Source organism: Phascolarctos cinereus, unplaced genomic scaffold, assembly GCF_003287225.1.
Source record: "Phascolarctos cinereus isolate Bilbo 61053 unplaced genomic scaffold, phaCin_HiC Scaffold_2;HRSCAF=192, whole genome shotgun sequence".
NCBI lineage: Eukaryota > Metazoa > Chordata > Mammalia > Diprotodontia > Phascolarctidae > Phascolarctos > Phascolarctos cinereus.
Genome location: NW_027555625.1, coordinates 404,055,456 through 404,070,080, shown reverse-complemented (window position 1 = coordinate 404,070,080; position 14,625 = coordinate 404,055,456). Strand labels below are relative to the sequence as shown.

General features: G+C 41.1%; 1 protein-coding gene across 1 annotated transcript in view; it reads left to right on the top strand.

Moving 5' to 3' along the window:
* The window catches only part of SLIT3 (slit guidance ligand 3), a 784,753-nt gene that overhangs the window by 132,942 nt on the left and 637,186 nt on the right, over positions 1-14,625 (top strand). Inside the window, 1 exon segment of the mRNA XM_020992330.2 lies at positions 6,744-6,815. Coding sequence (XP_020847989.1) covers positions 6,744-6,815 — 72 coding nt within the window.

Sequence of the window (14,625 nt, the reverse complement as noted above, 5' to 3'; positions counted from 1 at the left end):
AAAGGCAGCTACTGTGATTTTCATCCTCATTTTACAGATGAGGAAACTGAAGCAGACAGAGGTTAAGTGACTTGAAGCCAGAGTCAGTGTCTGAAGGTAGATTTGAACTCAAATCTTCCTGACTCCTCCTCTTTTTCTTTAGCTTGAATCCTTTTCATAGAATCATAGAATTAGAGTTGGAAAGAACTTTAGAGGCTATCTTGGCCAAACCTCTCATTTTACTGATGAAAACTGACTTAAGGTTAAATAATTTGTCCATGGTTGCCCAAATTGAATGACTTGACCATGGTAAACAGAGCCAGGATTTGAATGCAGATTTTCTAACCTCAAATCTAGCACTCTTTCCATGGCATCATACTTTTATTTTAACTTGATTCATTTTCCTGCTTCTCTTTGAATTCTCTAAAAATCTCCATTCTCAAATCAATCTTCAGCCTTCTTTAAAATTCCAAAACCTTTCGAATATCCTTCAGAGATCTTGTCCTCTACTTCCCTTTTGGCTTACAAGAGCCATTTTGAGGCCTAGATCTGTCCCTCCCTCACTTTATTTGAACTCCAGCCTCATGGGTTAATTGTAATTGATGAAATATTCTCCAAGGCCCATTCCAGCTCTAAAATTCTACAGTTCTTAATACTCCTCAAGTGTGAAATAGGAAAAGGCAAGTTGTGCTCTAGCTAGATACTAACATTGCTTTGAACTAGAATAGTACTGATTGTGTCTATGCCTTCACAAAGTCTGTTCTATAGGGTGGGTTATCTTTTCCTACATATATGACCTGTCTCTCCACTTAACCTTTTTGTGTGTGTCATGAACCCCTCTTTGGCAGTCTGATAAAACTTTTGAAGCCCTTTACATAATGATGTTTATAAATCCATAGGGTAAAATACATAAGATTATAAAAGAAACCAGAGGAAAGTGAAAATAAAGATGGAATTTTACCCTTTCATGTTCATGAGCCCCTTGAAATTTATCCATGGATCCCTTGGGTGTCTGTGGGCCCCAAATTAAAAGCCCCTGACCTAAAGATATATTTTTAAAAAACTGATTTAAATTTATAAGAATAAGAGTCATTCACCAATTATCAAATAGTTAAAAAACAGTTTTCTAAGATAGAAATCCGAACTATAGCAATATTAAAAAAAAGCTCCAAATCACTAAAAATTAAAGAAATGCAAATAAAAGCAACTCAAATCCCACCTCAGATCCATCTGGCTATATGGTTGACAAAAATAGGAAAATTACAAATCTTTAAGGGGCTGTGGGAGAATGGATACATTGTTATACTATTGTTAGAGCTGTATATGGGTAAAACCATTCTGGAAAGCAATTAAGAATTGTTCCCCAAGAGCTACTAAACTGTTCATACCCTTTGACCTAGCAACCCCATTATTAGACAGATAGCCCAAAGAGATCAGAAGACAAGGAAAGGATCCTTTAATGTGTACAAAAATATTTATAGCAGCTCTTTTTGTAGGGGAAAAGAACTGGATGCTAAGGATACAGTCATCAGTTAGGGAATGACTGAACAAATTGTGGTATAGGAATGTAACGAAATGCTATTGTGAGAAATTTTTAAATGAATGGTTTCAGAGAAACCTGGGAAGACTTGGATGAACTGATACTGAGTGAATTGAGCAGAACCAGGAGAATAATTTATAATATAACATCATCATTGTAAAAAAAACTTTGAAGACTTAGGAACTGCGATCAAACCAATGACCACCTAGTACTAGAGGACTAATGGTGAAGCAAGCTGCCCAGCTCCTGACAAAGAGGCAGGGGCCTGATGTGCAGAATAAGGCATGAATCTTTGGACATGGCCATTGTGGAAATTCGTTTTTGCTAGATTATGCTTGTTTGTTGCAAAGGTTTTATTTTTCTTCTATTTTCTTTTTTTTTCATAGTGAGGGACGTGTGAAAGGAAAAATACTTGACAGTTGAAAAATTTAATTTAAAAACAAAGAACCCCTCGTTTAAATGGATAGCTAAGTACTTTGATAGTGCAGACTGTACCTTCTTTCTAGGGAAGAAATCCAAACATTTCCTCAACAACGCCTATCAAAATGCTTTGCATATAATGAATGCTCAATACATGCTTGACTGATCGATTTCCAGAGGCAAAGCCTTAGAAGGGAGAACAACCCTCAAAAGTAAGACAGAAGCCCCTGATTTTTCCCCAAGGTCATGAATGCCCCTCTATTCTTAGCTCCTCACCTGGGACAGAGACAACAAATCTTTTGTCCTCTCCCGAGCCCAGGAGAAGTGAACTGAATGGGTATAACGCAGTTGTCCTGTACAGATTATGTTTTCCCTTCTCTCTGTCCCCGTGTTTCTTGCGCTCTCAAATCAAGCATCAGACACATAACTTCCTTACTTTCCCACTTGAGACTGCAGGAGGCATGCAAGGGGGAGGCTGGCAGCACTCCCATGGTGTTTGGAAGATTCAGTGCTCTTCTCAGCCAACATGCTGAGAGTTGGGGGATGGAGGGGGTGAAACAGAGAGAGACACAGAGAGAGGAGAGGCGGGGAGCCAGAGATAAAAACCAGACACCTTCTGGAAGAGATTCTTGAAAGTGTTGCAGACCCAAGATGGGAGCCACATGACCTGGCTGTGTCTATAAACATTTCTTGGCAGAGAAAGGCCCCAGTTCATGCCTAGCTAAACTCTAACCTAGAGTTTGCCTCTTCTTTCATCATCCACAAGCCTGATATGAAGATATCCCAGAGGTAAAGCTAACAATCTTGTAAATAATTAAGTGGCCACCAGCACAGGTAGGCCTAGGCATTTGTCTAAGACCATGATGCTGAAAGTAGTGAATTCATAGGAAAAGGAACTTACATTGTCTTTCAGAGGAATCTGTGTACCTTATTATAACACGAATTGATGTAGGGTTTTAAAAATTGATGTGAATACCAGTATCATTTATTGTAAAGGCTACTCATTGGATACATTATAGATTAACATGTGTTGTGGGAGTGGGCAGTGTTCCATGGTGGATAGACAGCTGGTCTTGAATTCAGGAAGAAATAGATTCCAGTCCTACCTGTGACATATACTGGGTTAAACTCCTAGTTCTCTAAGCTACTCGCTAACGTTGTTAGTCTCAGAGAAGATGCTTTCTGGCATTGGCAGAGGATGGCTCTTATCTGTAGTTCTCATAATAATAAAATAATATAATATAAAAAATCATAGGTCTGGTCCAAATAGAAAAATGTGTGTGTGCCACACACACACACACACACACACACACACACACACACACACACTCTGCATGTGTTACTTTTATCCATCCCCCATAATACCCAGGACAGGGTTTTGTGTGCTCTTTGTTAATACCTGTTTAATTGATGAATTGACTGAGGTGGGGTGGCAGCTAAAGGGCTATTCTTAGGATCATAAAGACTTAAATTCAAATCTTGTCTCTAATATATGCATTATGGCCATGAGCAAGTCACTTAATCTTTTGATGCTCCAGGCCTTACCCTTTAAGATGATTAGTTATAGTTATTATTATTAAGGTTATTAGTTATAGTTATTATTAGTTATAGAAGAGTTGCCAATTTGAATTAGTGGATGGAGTTTCCACACTAGTATGTAGGTTCCACTACATACTAATAGAATCACAGGTTTGGGCAAAAAAAAAAGTGATTAATTGAAATTAGTTTCAGCCAAATAAGCAACTGTCATGACAGAATAGAGGGTGGTCCCGGCAGTATTGCATTGTCCTGGGAATGTTGTTGACATTAGTGAGTATGGGACAGGTATTTATTAAAAGCAGTTTTCATTTTTTAAACCACTGGAGTCAAACTCCAATATAAAGGGGGGGAGATGTATATTCTGTACCTGAGGACACCTACAGGCCGCATATTGACTTACATGAAAAATGTGATGTTAGCTTTGTTATTTTGGTAACTATTTCCCAATTAGACCTTAATATGGTGCACTCAGTAGTGTTGCAAACAGCATTTTTGACATCTCTATTTTCAACTCTTGTGTTTACAGAATCACAGATTTTTAGAGTTGGAAGGGACCTCATCTATCATTCCCTCCATCCCATATGTAAATTACCTGACAAGGAAGGACACCCCAGTCTAACATACCTAACAATTATCCTCAAGTATCTCCTCAAACATCTCCAATGAGGAGAAGCCTGCCACCTCCTGCAGCAGGCTGTCCTTAATTGTTAGGAAAGTCTTCCCCAACATCAAGCCCAAACTGACCTCTTGGCAACTTCCTCTCATTGCTTCTGGTTGTTCCATCTCAGACCAAACAGAACCAGTCTAATCCTGCCTCTACAAGTCCTTGAAGACAGCTATCATGTTACTCTGAGTCCTCTTTTCCCAACTGAATATGCCCAGTATCTTCCACCAGCCCTCATAACATGGGTCCAAGGCCCTTCATCATCTTCTTTGCCTTATCTGGGAACTCTCCAGTTCAACAATGTTGCTTTTGAGGTATTGGCACCCAGAACTGATCATGCTTTTCTAGATGTGGTCCAATCAGGGCAGTGGAACTACCATTTCTCTATGTTTTAGAAGTTATATCTCTCTTAATGCAACCCAAGATCTCATTAGCTCTAGGTTAAAGTCTAGCTGTGGCAAGGACTGGGGTCATAGTTATTCATGGTTAATGCAATTTACATGTATCATAGGGTTCTTGGATATGGGAAGCCACCAATTTAATCTTCTTAATCATCACTTTCATCAGGATGAGCGATGATGGAAGACTTCTTCATGGCCTGCAGGATAACAAATTTTATTCTTTTTTTTTCTTTTTTTTTAAATTTTTTTTTCCATATGCTTTTGAGTTGAAAATTTTTTCTCCCTTTTTCTCCCCCCCCCCAAGATGGCACACAATCTGACATAGGCTTTACATTTACATACCCATTAAACATATTTTCACATTAGTGAAGTTGTAAGTAAAAATGAAAATCAATAGGAGGAACCATCAGAAAGATGAAACAAAACTCAACTGAAGGTAAAAATAAGTGACAGCGATTCGACTTCCACAGTTCTTTCTTTGGATGTGGACAGCATTTTCCATCCCGAGGCCTCTGGAGATGTCTTAGATCCTCTTAATGCTGAGAAGGGTTCAATTTAGCATTCTTAGTCATTGCATAACGTGGCTGCTATTGTATACAAAGTCCTCTTGGTTCTGCTCACTTCACTCAGCACCAGACCATATAAGTCTTCCCAGGTTTTTCTGAAGTCAGCCTGTTCATCATTTCTTATAGCACAATAGTATTCCATTACATTCATATACCACAACTTGCTCAGCCATTCCCCAATTGATGGACATCCTCGCAATTTCCAATTGTTTGCCACCACAAAAAGAGCTGCTATGAATATTTTTGTACATGTAGGTCCTTTTCCCATTTGTTTGATCTCTTTGGGATATAGCCCTAGAAGTGCTATTGCTGGATCAAAGGGTATGCACATTTTTGTAGCCCTTTGGGCATAGTTCCAAAGTGTTCTCCAGAATGGTTGGATCATTTCACAACTCCACCAACAATGTATTAGTGTTCCAATTTTCCCACATCCTCTCCAACATTTATCATTTTCCTGTTTTGTCATGTTGGCCAATCTGATAGGTGTGATGTGGTACCTCAGAGTTGTTTTGATTTGCATTTCTCTAATCAATAATGATTTAGAGCATTTTTTCATATGACTATAGATGGCTTTGATTTCTTCATCTGAGAACTGCCTGTTCATATCCTTTGACCGTTTATCAATTGGGGAACGGCTTGTATTCTCAATTTTATTCTTGCTAAACATTCGAGGCCCTCCAAAATCAGAGCTTAAAGTATCTTTCCAACCTTATGTCCAAATATTTTACCATCATCATTAGCAAAAGAACTCACATTTTACAGTGCCTTTGTAAGGCTGATAGTGTATTATTACCATCACCATTTTCTAAATGAAGAAACAAGAACTTCCTACTTTAGCTAAGGAGGATTTGTAAATGTCGCCTAAACTGCCTTCCATCAGCCTTCAAGGCTCAGCCCAAGTCCATGAGGACTACTCCAGCCCACAGAGATAGTTCCATCTTTTGAATGAATGTAATATCTACTGTTGGTTGCACTTAAGGAATTATAGGAGCTCGAACTAGAAGGAATCTTAGTGAATCTGAGCCAACTCCATCATTCTAAAAATGCAAAACAAGGCCCAGAGATGCTAAGTGACTTGTCCCTGTTCATGCAGGTAACAAAGTTCATATATTAACTCAAAACTTCAGACTGCAAATCCAGTGATCTTTCTACTACCCCAAGCTATCTCCTTCATTTGACATTGATAATATACTTCAAATCTAGCCACAGTAGCTATGTTTTCCTGGGCAAGTCACTTAATCCTGTTTGCCTCAGTTTCCTCATCTATAAAAATGAGCTAGAGAAGTTAATGGCAAAGCATTCCAGGCTTTTGCCTAAGAAAACCCCAAGACGAATCAGACACAATTGAAATTCCTGAACAACAACAATAACAATAATATACTGCCTTATGCTGCCATTTATCTTGGTGTAGCTGTGTCTTATTTCTGCCACTGGGTTGCAAGTTCTTTGGGTATGATGACTGTATCATTCTTATAGGGCCTAGCTTAGACTAGGCACATAGGAGGTATTCAATAATTACTTGTTAATTTTTTATTACTAATGGTTGATATGGAATCTATGGCTATACCAGATTCCTTTTATGTGGACATTTCCTTAATGGTTCTTTGTATTCTGTGTTTATTTTTTATCTTTAGGCGTTTGAACAAGAATAAACTACAAGTCCTTCCAGAATTGCTTTTCCAGAACACCCTGAAGTTAACCAGATTGTAAGTAGAGTTTGATTCCTAATATACAGGTTGTGCTTTTATTTACTGTGGCTGGTGTGGATAATGCATTTGCCATCATGTTGGTAGTCTCTTGTGCCATATGATATTTGGCGGTGGATGTGTTGAATAGAAAAGTCAGACCAACGTTCAGTGAGGTGTTGCCAGTTGGAGGCAATGGAACTAGAGAGAAAATAAAGAAGCCATCACTCTTTGCTTCTCTTTTCTTCCCTCAGAGCTTTAAAGTTTGAAGAGGCCAGTGGTGATAATTTGTTTGTGATGGTGGGATCTGCCTTGCAAAAGGGGAAGGGGGTTTCCAGAAGGTTCCAGATGCCTGGAGAGAAATGTCTCATGTTCATGGAATTTGCTTTCGGTTTGTTAACAAAAAAGTGCTGGTTGTGGAAAGCTCTTGCTTTGAACACAACATTCTGAATAGAGCCTGGATTCACATACAGTCATTCTGGTGAGAACTGTGCCTGCCATTTGCAGAATAAATGGGGCATAGACTGTGCTTTCTGGATCTCCTAGCCACAGAATACTCCGTGGAGAGGATGTTTCTGCAAGAAAGGGCGAGCCAGCGAGTCATTTCTTCCCCAACAGAAATGATCAATTACAGCGACATCTGGACACATTCATTCAATATGAATTATTTTGAGCAGGGAGACCGGTTGGAATTGGAGATGAAATATGATTTTTGAGGTAGTGGGACCGAGCAGATACACGATGGGCACTCAGTCAATGCTTATTGATGGTGGCCAGTGGATTCTGTGATTCTGGCGTAGATTTTCCTAGGACTCTTTCGTTGATCACAGTACAGAACTGGATAGGGCAGTACTTGGCTGTTTGGGGAACTTTTCAGCAGGAGCTGCATGCAGATACATTTTATTCTGTAGTTGTTGTTTTTTTTTTTATTAGTAGTACAACAAATGGCCTGACTGCTGTAGAAGCTCTGCTGGTGAAACTGTACAGTTACCATAGGGAGGCTGAAAAGTTGTGATGTCCATATACATTTCCAATTGTGTTTAATATTTACTTGTGAGAGAAAATTAGGCATGAAGGAATGGACATAAATTCCTCTTCCTTGGGAAACATAAAATACATGACAACATCTTATATTCATTTAGGAGCCAAATCAACATTAGGAAAAATACACATATACATTATTACATATGCATGCACATACATAAACACACAATTTAGGAGTTTCGCTGTCGATGCACCAGCATGGAAGGACTGGATGGGGACCTGAATTGGACAGAGGCCTTCTTCTTCGCAAGTGAGAGATGCCTGCATCTTGTCAGGCACTCCTGCGGTGTTCTCTGCGCCAAGGTGCTCTGTCATCTCTGTCAGCACCTTCTTACTGGATATGGGACATCCTCATGGTCTTCTACTCAGGACCTACCTGCACAGCTGGTTTGACATGAGGGTGAATGCACACCCTCCACCCCCATGCTGTTTGAACACACATGTGAGTCCAGCCTGCTTCAGTTTCTAACTCAGCTGGAAAAGCCGAGTTAAGAACAGAGCCAGGAAAACAGTGTAAGCTGACCCTGGTTTCTACCTCATCTCTCCGGTATATCCATTTCCTTAAATTATTTCCACACAAGAGCCTGCTTTCTCAGTTCAGGATTACATAGCGCTTGTTTACCCTGCTTTTATACAATTAGGGCAGATTATATGCTATTTATTTTGTGATTTTATTATTGGCTTTTCAGTAAATGGAATATGTCTGGTTTTTGCTACCCAGGTTGACCAAGTAGTTTATAGGATTACAGAGCTCTTAGGGGTCATTTAGCCCAACCCTCTCCTTTTGCAGATGAGGAAACCAAGACCAGAGGAGGTTAAATGAATTGCGTATTGTCACACAGGTGGTAAGTGACAGGAGTGGGATTTGAACCCAGTTTCTCCAGGGCTCATTCTGTAGCACCATGCTGCTTCTGATTTGTGTGATGATAATCTGCGGTCAGATTTTCACATTTAAGAAACCCTCAAATGCATGTGTAAAATTGCTAACTCTTACTTAAATGGTGCTCTCATCCAAGACCAGAAGTGGGCTCTCAGTTGGCCTTGCTGGTCATTCTGTGAGGCTTTCCTGGTATGGGAGCAAGCAGAGAGGCTGTTGAGGTTCTATCATCAGATCCCTAAAGTACAGGCCCCCAGTCTTCCCCAAATCAATTCGTAGTTCCCTGGTTGGTACGAAGAGGACCAAGATTTTGGTCAGCCCTGGGGCAAACCGCCAGCAAGCATCTGCTACGGGCCTTGCGGTGAGTACACATGATGCAGAGGGCGTCATTCCTCCCCATGTGTCTGACCAAACCTGAGTGTATCTGTCTACGCAAATCCCCTGCTTCAGTCTTCAAAAGAGTACAGCATCTCAGTGGACATAGCTCTGAACTTCAATGAAGTCAAGATAATTAATACGATTAGCTGAATATTCTACAAAGTTAGATCTACAGTGAATCCCCCAGGCCCTTACTCTTTTTTTTTTTCTGAAGAATTACATTGTGTCCATACCTGAAGAGTGACTGATGAGCTGTGGTTATGGGGTGAGCGTGGACAGTCCCTGTAACGCTGAATGGGATGTTTTGGTACGGTGGAACCTTGCCCTAGCTAGCCATTCTTGGGTAGGATTCAAAGGCAAACGGCATCTCTCTTATTTTTGGCCATGGCCAATGTATGAATTTGTTTTGCTTGACTATGCGTATTGGTTACAAGGTATTTTTTTAAGTGGTAGATAGTGGGAGGGAAAGAAAATAAATGCTTGTTAGTTGAAAAAACTAATTAAAAACAGGAATGTGGGCTCTATTTGGACCTGTCAAGGCCTTCATCATCAGTGAACCCCCTCCCCCCAACACTCTAGCCGTCGTTGATATCTCCCTTTTCTGAACTCTCTCAGTCTTTCCAGCCACATTTCACACTTCCCCCCCCCCCCGACCTCTACACTCAGCTACTCTGGACTGCCTTCTCCTCCTCCCCACCCACCATGCTTGTGCTCACTTGCTTCTTCAGCCTTTACTCTCAGGCCCTTTGCCATCTTCCTCCCTACCTCTACCTCTGGGTCCTCACTTTAAAGCCACAGCTCAGTCACCACGTCCATCATGAACGCTTCCCGGTCAGTAACGACCTTTCCCATTCAGACTTCTCGTTGTGTAACTCACTGATGCACTTTTGATTGCACGTGATTTTTATCTCTGCATCTTATCTTCCCACTAGACTGGAAGCACCGGAAAGAAGAAAGATAAAGTCTTATCTAAACTTTGTATCTCCCCCCTCCCCAGGCCTACCACAGTGCCCTTCAGACAGAAGTTATTTAATAAATCTTGTCAATAGATTGTTGACTTCAGCTGAATTCCTGTTGCCCTTAAGCTCTGCACATGAAACTTAGGACTTGATTGTAACTTATTGATTAGTTGGCTGTTGTTTGTTTGTTTGTTTTTGTAAACTGGAAGGGACCTTAGATATTGTGTGTGTTTGTGTTCATTCAATCATAGTTCTGGAGCTAGAAGGGATCTTAGAGGCCAGCTGTCTAAACCCTTCACTTTGCAGATGAAAGTGACCTATCCAGGGCCAAAAAACTAATTGGTGTCAGAGGTGAGATTTGGACCTAAGTCTTCCTGATTCCAAGTGCAGCGTTCTGTCCACTAGGCTTCTGGAAGATCATAAGGCTCTCGAGGGTGGGACTGTGTCTTCTTCTGTATTCTGCCCAGTGCCTCACACAGTCAAGTCAACAAGTGTGTAGTACGTGCTCAGTGCGTGCCAGGCACTCCGCTAAGCACCGGGAGTACAAATACAAGCAGAAAGACAATCCCTGCCTTCAAGGGGCTTACCATCTAATGGGGGAAGACAACACATAAAAAGCTGACAAGGCAGGGGTGTGGGGTGAGGGTGGAGGCAGCGATAACTCATTGCCAAGCCATGGGAGAGAAGGTTCTGTAGAAAGTCAAGAGTGCACCATGGAGAGGTATGAAAAAAGATTGATCTACACCTTCTTAAAATGGGGGTTCTGGGAGGAACCAGCTGGTAGACAGGAGCAGAGAGTACTTCCTCATATACATACATACATACATACATACATACATATATTTACTTATTTCATTGAATATTTCCCAATTACATGTAAAAATTTTTTAACATTCATTTTTTGTAAATTTTGAGTTCCAAATTCTCTCCCCCTCTCCAGCCCCTCCCACACCCCTTGAAAAGGCAAGCAATATGATATCAATTATACGTGTGATAGTATGCAAAGCTTATTTCCCATATTAGCTATATTGCAAAAGAGAACGTACAACAGTCCCCAAGAAAAATGAAGAAAGCAAAAGAGTATGCATTAGTCTTCCCTCAGAACTCACCAGTTTTCTCCTGAGGTGGTTAGAATTTTTCACCGTGGGTCCTTTGGAATTGTCTTGGATCATTGTCTTGATGAGAGCTAGCTAAGTTAGGACAGTCATTCATCCTTACAGTGTTGCTGTTACCGTGTCAAATGTTCTCCTGTTTCTACTCGCTTCGCTTTGCATCAGTTAATGTAAGTCTTCCCAGGTTTTTTTGAAAGCATGCTGTTTTTCGTTTCTTATAGCTCAGTAGTAGTCCATCACAGTCATCTGCCACAATTTGTTCAGCCAGTCCCTAATTGATGAGCATCCCCTCAAATTCTGATTCTTTTCCACCACAAAATCCAATTCTTTTCTACTATAAAAGAGTACTTCCAATGTAAGAAACAGTACGTTAGTAGAAGAAGCTTCCAGAATGAAGAGGTTTTTCTATGGCATGGTAGACAATGTCCTGTGCCAAGTCAGAAGTACAGCCTGGAAAGGAATGAAGACAGTACTGAGTAGAGCCAGAATTAGGTTAGGGCGCCTTGTCGTCAAAATTTTGAGGATGAAAACAAAGTTAACACATGCACTCCTTCTATAGCATGGAAGCCTCAATAGCAACTAATTACCCCTCCTGCTAAACTGAATTTTTCTTAATTACCACTTGTTTTATTTTCATGCCACAAATTGCAAAGGTGATTTGAGGGCACTTTTCCTGCTGCTTGGTCCAGGCATGATTCATGATACTTGCCCCAGGGTCCAGAATTGCTCAGGCTGACTCTTATGTCAGGCACATAGTGATGGTTACCACGTACTTGATGTCCAACTGGCTCACACCTGTGCAGAGTGTATGCTGGACACTGGAGGCTGTTACAGGCTCATTTCAACGGCTGGTAAAGGATCTATTTCCCCAAAGCACTGAGAGCAGGAGGAAGGAAGCACCTGCTGCTCAGGCTTCATGGGGTAGGAGAAAGATCACTGGGGCGGAAGTCAGATGACCATCCACTTTGTGCTGAATTCTGCTCTATGGCACATAGTTAAAGGGTAGCCAGTGGTGTCTAAGTGACTGCTAGCTGCCCTGGGGCTTTAACACAGACACCTTATCAAGTGCTCCCTTGATAACTATAGTCTGTTAGTCAGCTCATTGCTATAAGTTTAAATTTTTTTAAGAGGGAGAAGGGGCTGGCCAGCTCACTTCACAGTGCCTTTCCAGCTAATTAGCCCCATCATCTTGAATTCATTGGGAAAAGATCTCTGGAATATGAGACAGGGTCAGGAGTTTGCCACTAACCATGTTTAGTCTTTCACAAGTCATTTCACTTCTTGAGGCATCGCTGGTAAAATGATAGGATTGGATGAGATGATACTGCATGAATATATGAATATATGAATGAATGGATGAATGACTGAATGAGAAAACATTTTTTGAGCATTGACTATGTGCCAGGCACCATGCTAGGTTCCGAAGATACAGACACCAGCAAACAAGACAGTCCCAGGCCTCATAGTGGCATCATGGACCTGAGGCAAAGTCAGATAAGGTGAAGCTCACAAGTCAGAGCCCAGAGTCACCGAGCTGGGGCCTTTGGGTCTATATAGAGGCAGAGGCTGGAGTTTAGAAAACAGAGTGTGACTCTCTGGAAAGTTTGGGATGAGTCCCCTCAGGATATTCTCTTTCTGGCATCTGGGGCACTTTTCTCTCCAACTGGGAACTCATATCTGGACTCAAAACTGGAAGCGCCAGGGAGACAAGTTTTTCATAGTTCTCTGATATGTGCAGGTCTCTATGTATAGGTTCTTTCCAGCTCTAAAATGTTATAATTCTACCCTTTTTGCATATAGTCTTGGTTCTTCCAATAAAAAAAGAGAGTTTAAGGTATGGGCAAGGACTTTTGGTTATTTGGGGATTAATTGGTTAATATCTCTGAAGATTCCTTAGACAGTGTTAGGTAAGGTGGAAACAGTGATTTCACAGCCCTCTACAATTCAGTGAAGTAAAGAACATTGAAGAGAAAATGGCTTTGGTTGGTCTGTGTGTGTGTTTTAATAGTCTGACTTCTTAGTAAGGAAGCTATATAGGCATCCAGTGTCCTAATAATCCAGCTGTCTTAGAGTTGGTTCCAAAGAGTCCACTAAATATTTAGTAATTGTTTAGCAATTGTAGATGAATAATCACTTATGCTAATGTCAGAATGTGAGAGTCCAATTATTCTTAAGTCCTTACTGTGGTCTTTGACAGCCTTAAAAATGTCAATAGGGTAAAGGAAAAAAAAGCACCTTTTCTCTGGGTCAATGGAATTTTGAGGAATTAAGAAGGTAGAATGTAGGCAGTTGAAAGCAATGTTCAGAATAACCGCCAGGTTTACCTCAGGGGACCTCTGTGGCCTTTATCTTTGCAAACCTCATTTCCCATTGAAAAAATTTAAAAGCCGTTAACTGTCAAGTTCCAGGGAAGCTTCATATTAGTGTATGATTTGGCTCAGTTCTGAGAGGGAATGACCCTCTCGTATTCTAATCTTTTTTTTTTTAAGGACTTAGAACGTCCCTTTGTGGCCATCTTCGTCTTGTCTTTAAATTTCTGAACTAAACTTTAAGATAGTTGGACACGCAATAAATGTTTCCATAGAGCTTACAATGCTGTAAGACAAATGTGAAAACTCAGCAGGGAAAACAATTGTACGTCATAATTTTTCACGATCGTTGCTATCCTATGCGGGATGATGATGATATGGAATTAGCCTCCTGAAGTAGTTAGACTCCGTGGAAGAAATCGGGGCACCTGCATTTATGGTCTCAGAATTCTAGAAAGCACAGAAAGGCTTCATCTTGTCTGAAGGGTGTCAGCCGGTCCTGCTGTTGTCCGGCTGTGCCAGGTCAGCAGCTGGCATGCTGGGAACTATCACAGGGCATGTTCACTGCCTCGTATATGTTAGGTAATGTGTACCACAGTTAGAGTTTTTGCTGTTGTTGTTCACTTGTTTTCAGTCACGTCAGACTCGTCGTGGGCCCCTCGGGGGTTTTTCTTGGCAAAGGTACTAGAGTGGTTGGCCATTTCTTTCTCCAGTTCATTTTGCAGATGAGGAAACTGAGGCTAAGAGGGTGAAGTGACTTGCCCAGGGTCACACAGCTAGTAAATATCTGAGGCCAGATTGGGACTCAGCAAGCCTCCAGGCCCAGGCCCTCTATCCACTGCTCCCCAAGTTGCCCTACTTTTTTTCAAATCCCTCAAATTGTGCCTCCTTGTGTCTGTGGTGCCTAACTCTTCTCTCCCCATCCCCCATATTGATGCAGCAGATTCCTCTGTCAGGCCGCTCTTCTGTCTTCTATTATGTTATGCTTCACCAGCTACAAGTTTCATCATGTACTTGAAGGCTGATTTAACTGTAATCTTTGTGTGGATAGATAATGGGTTATGCTGGGCATAGTATCTACCTTGGTATTTATCCTTCAGATTCACTTGTATTATCACCATGGCACCTCAGCACCCTGGCACATAGAACAGA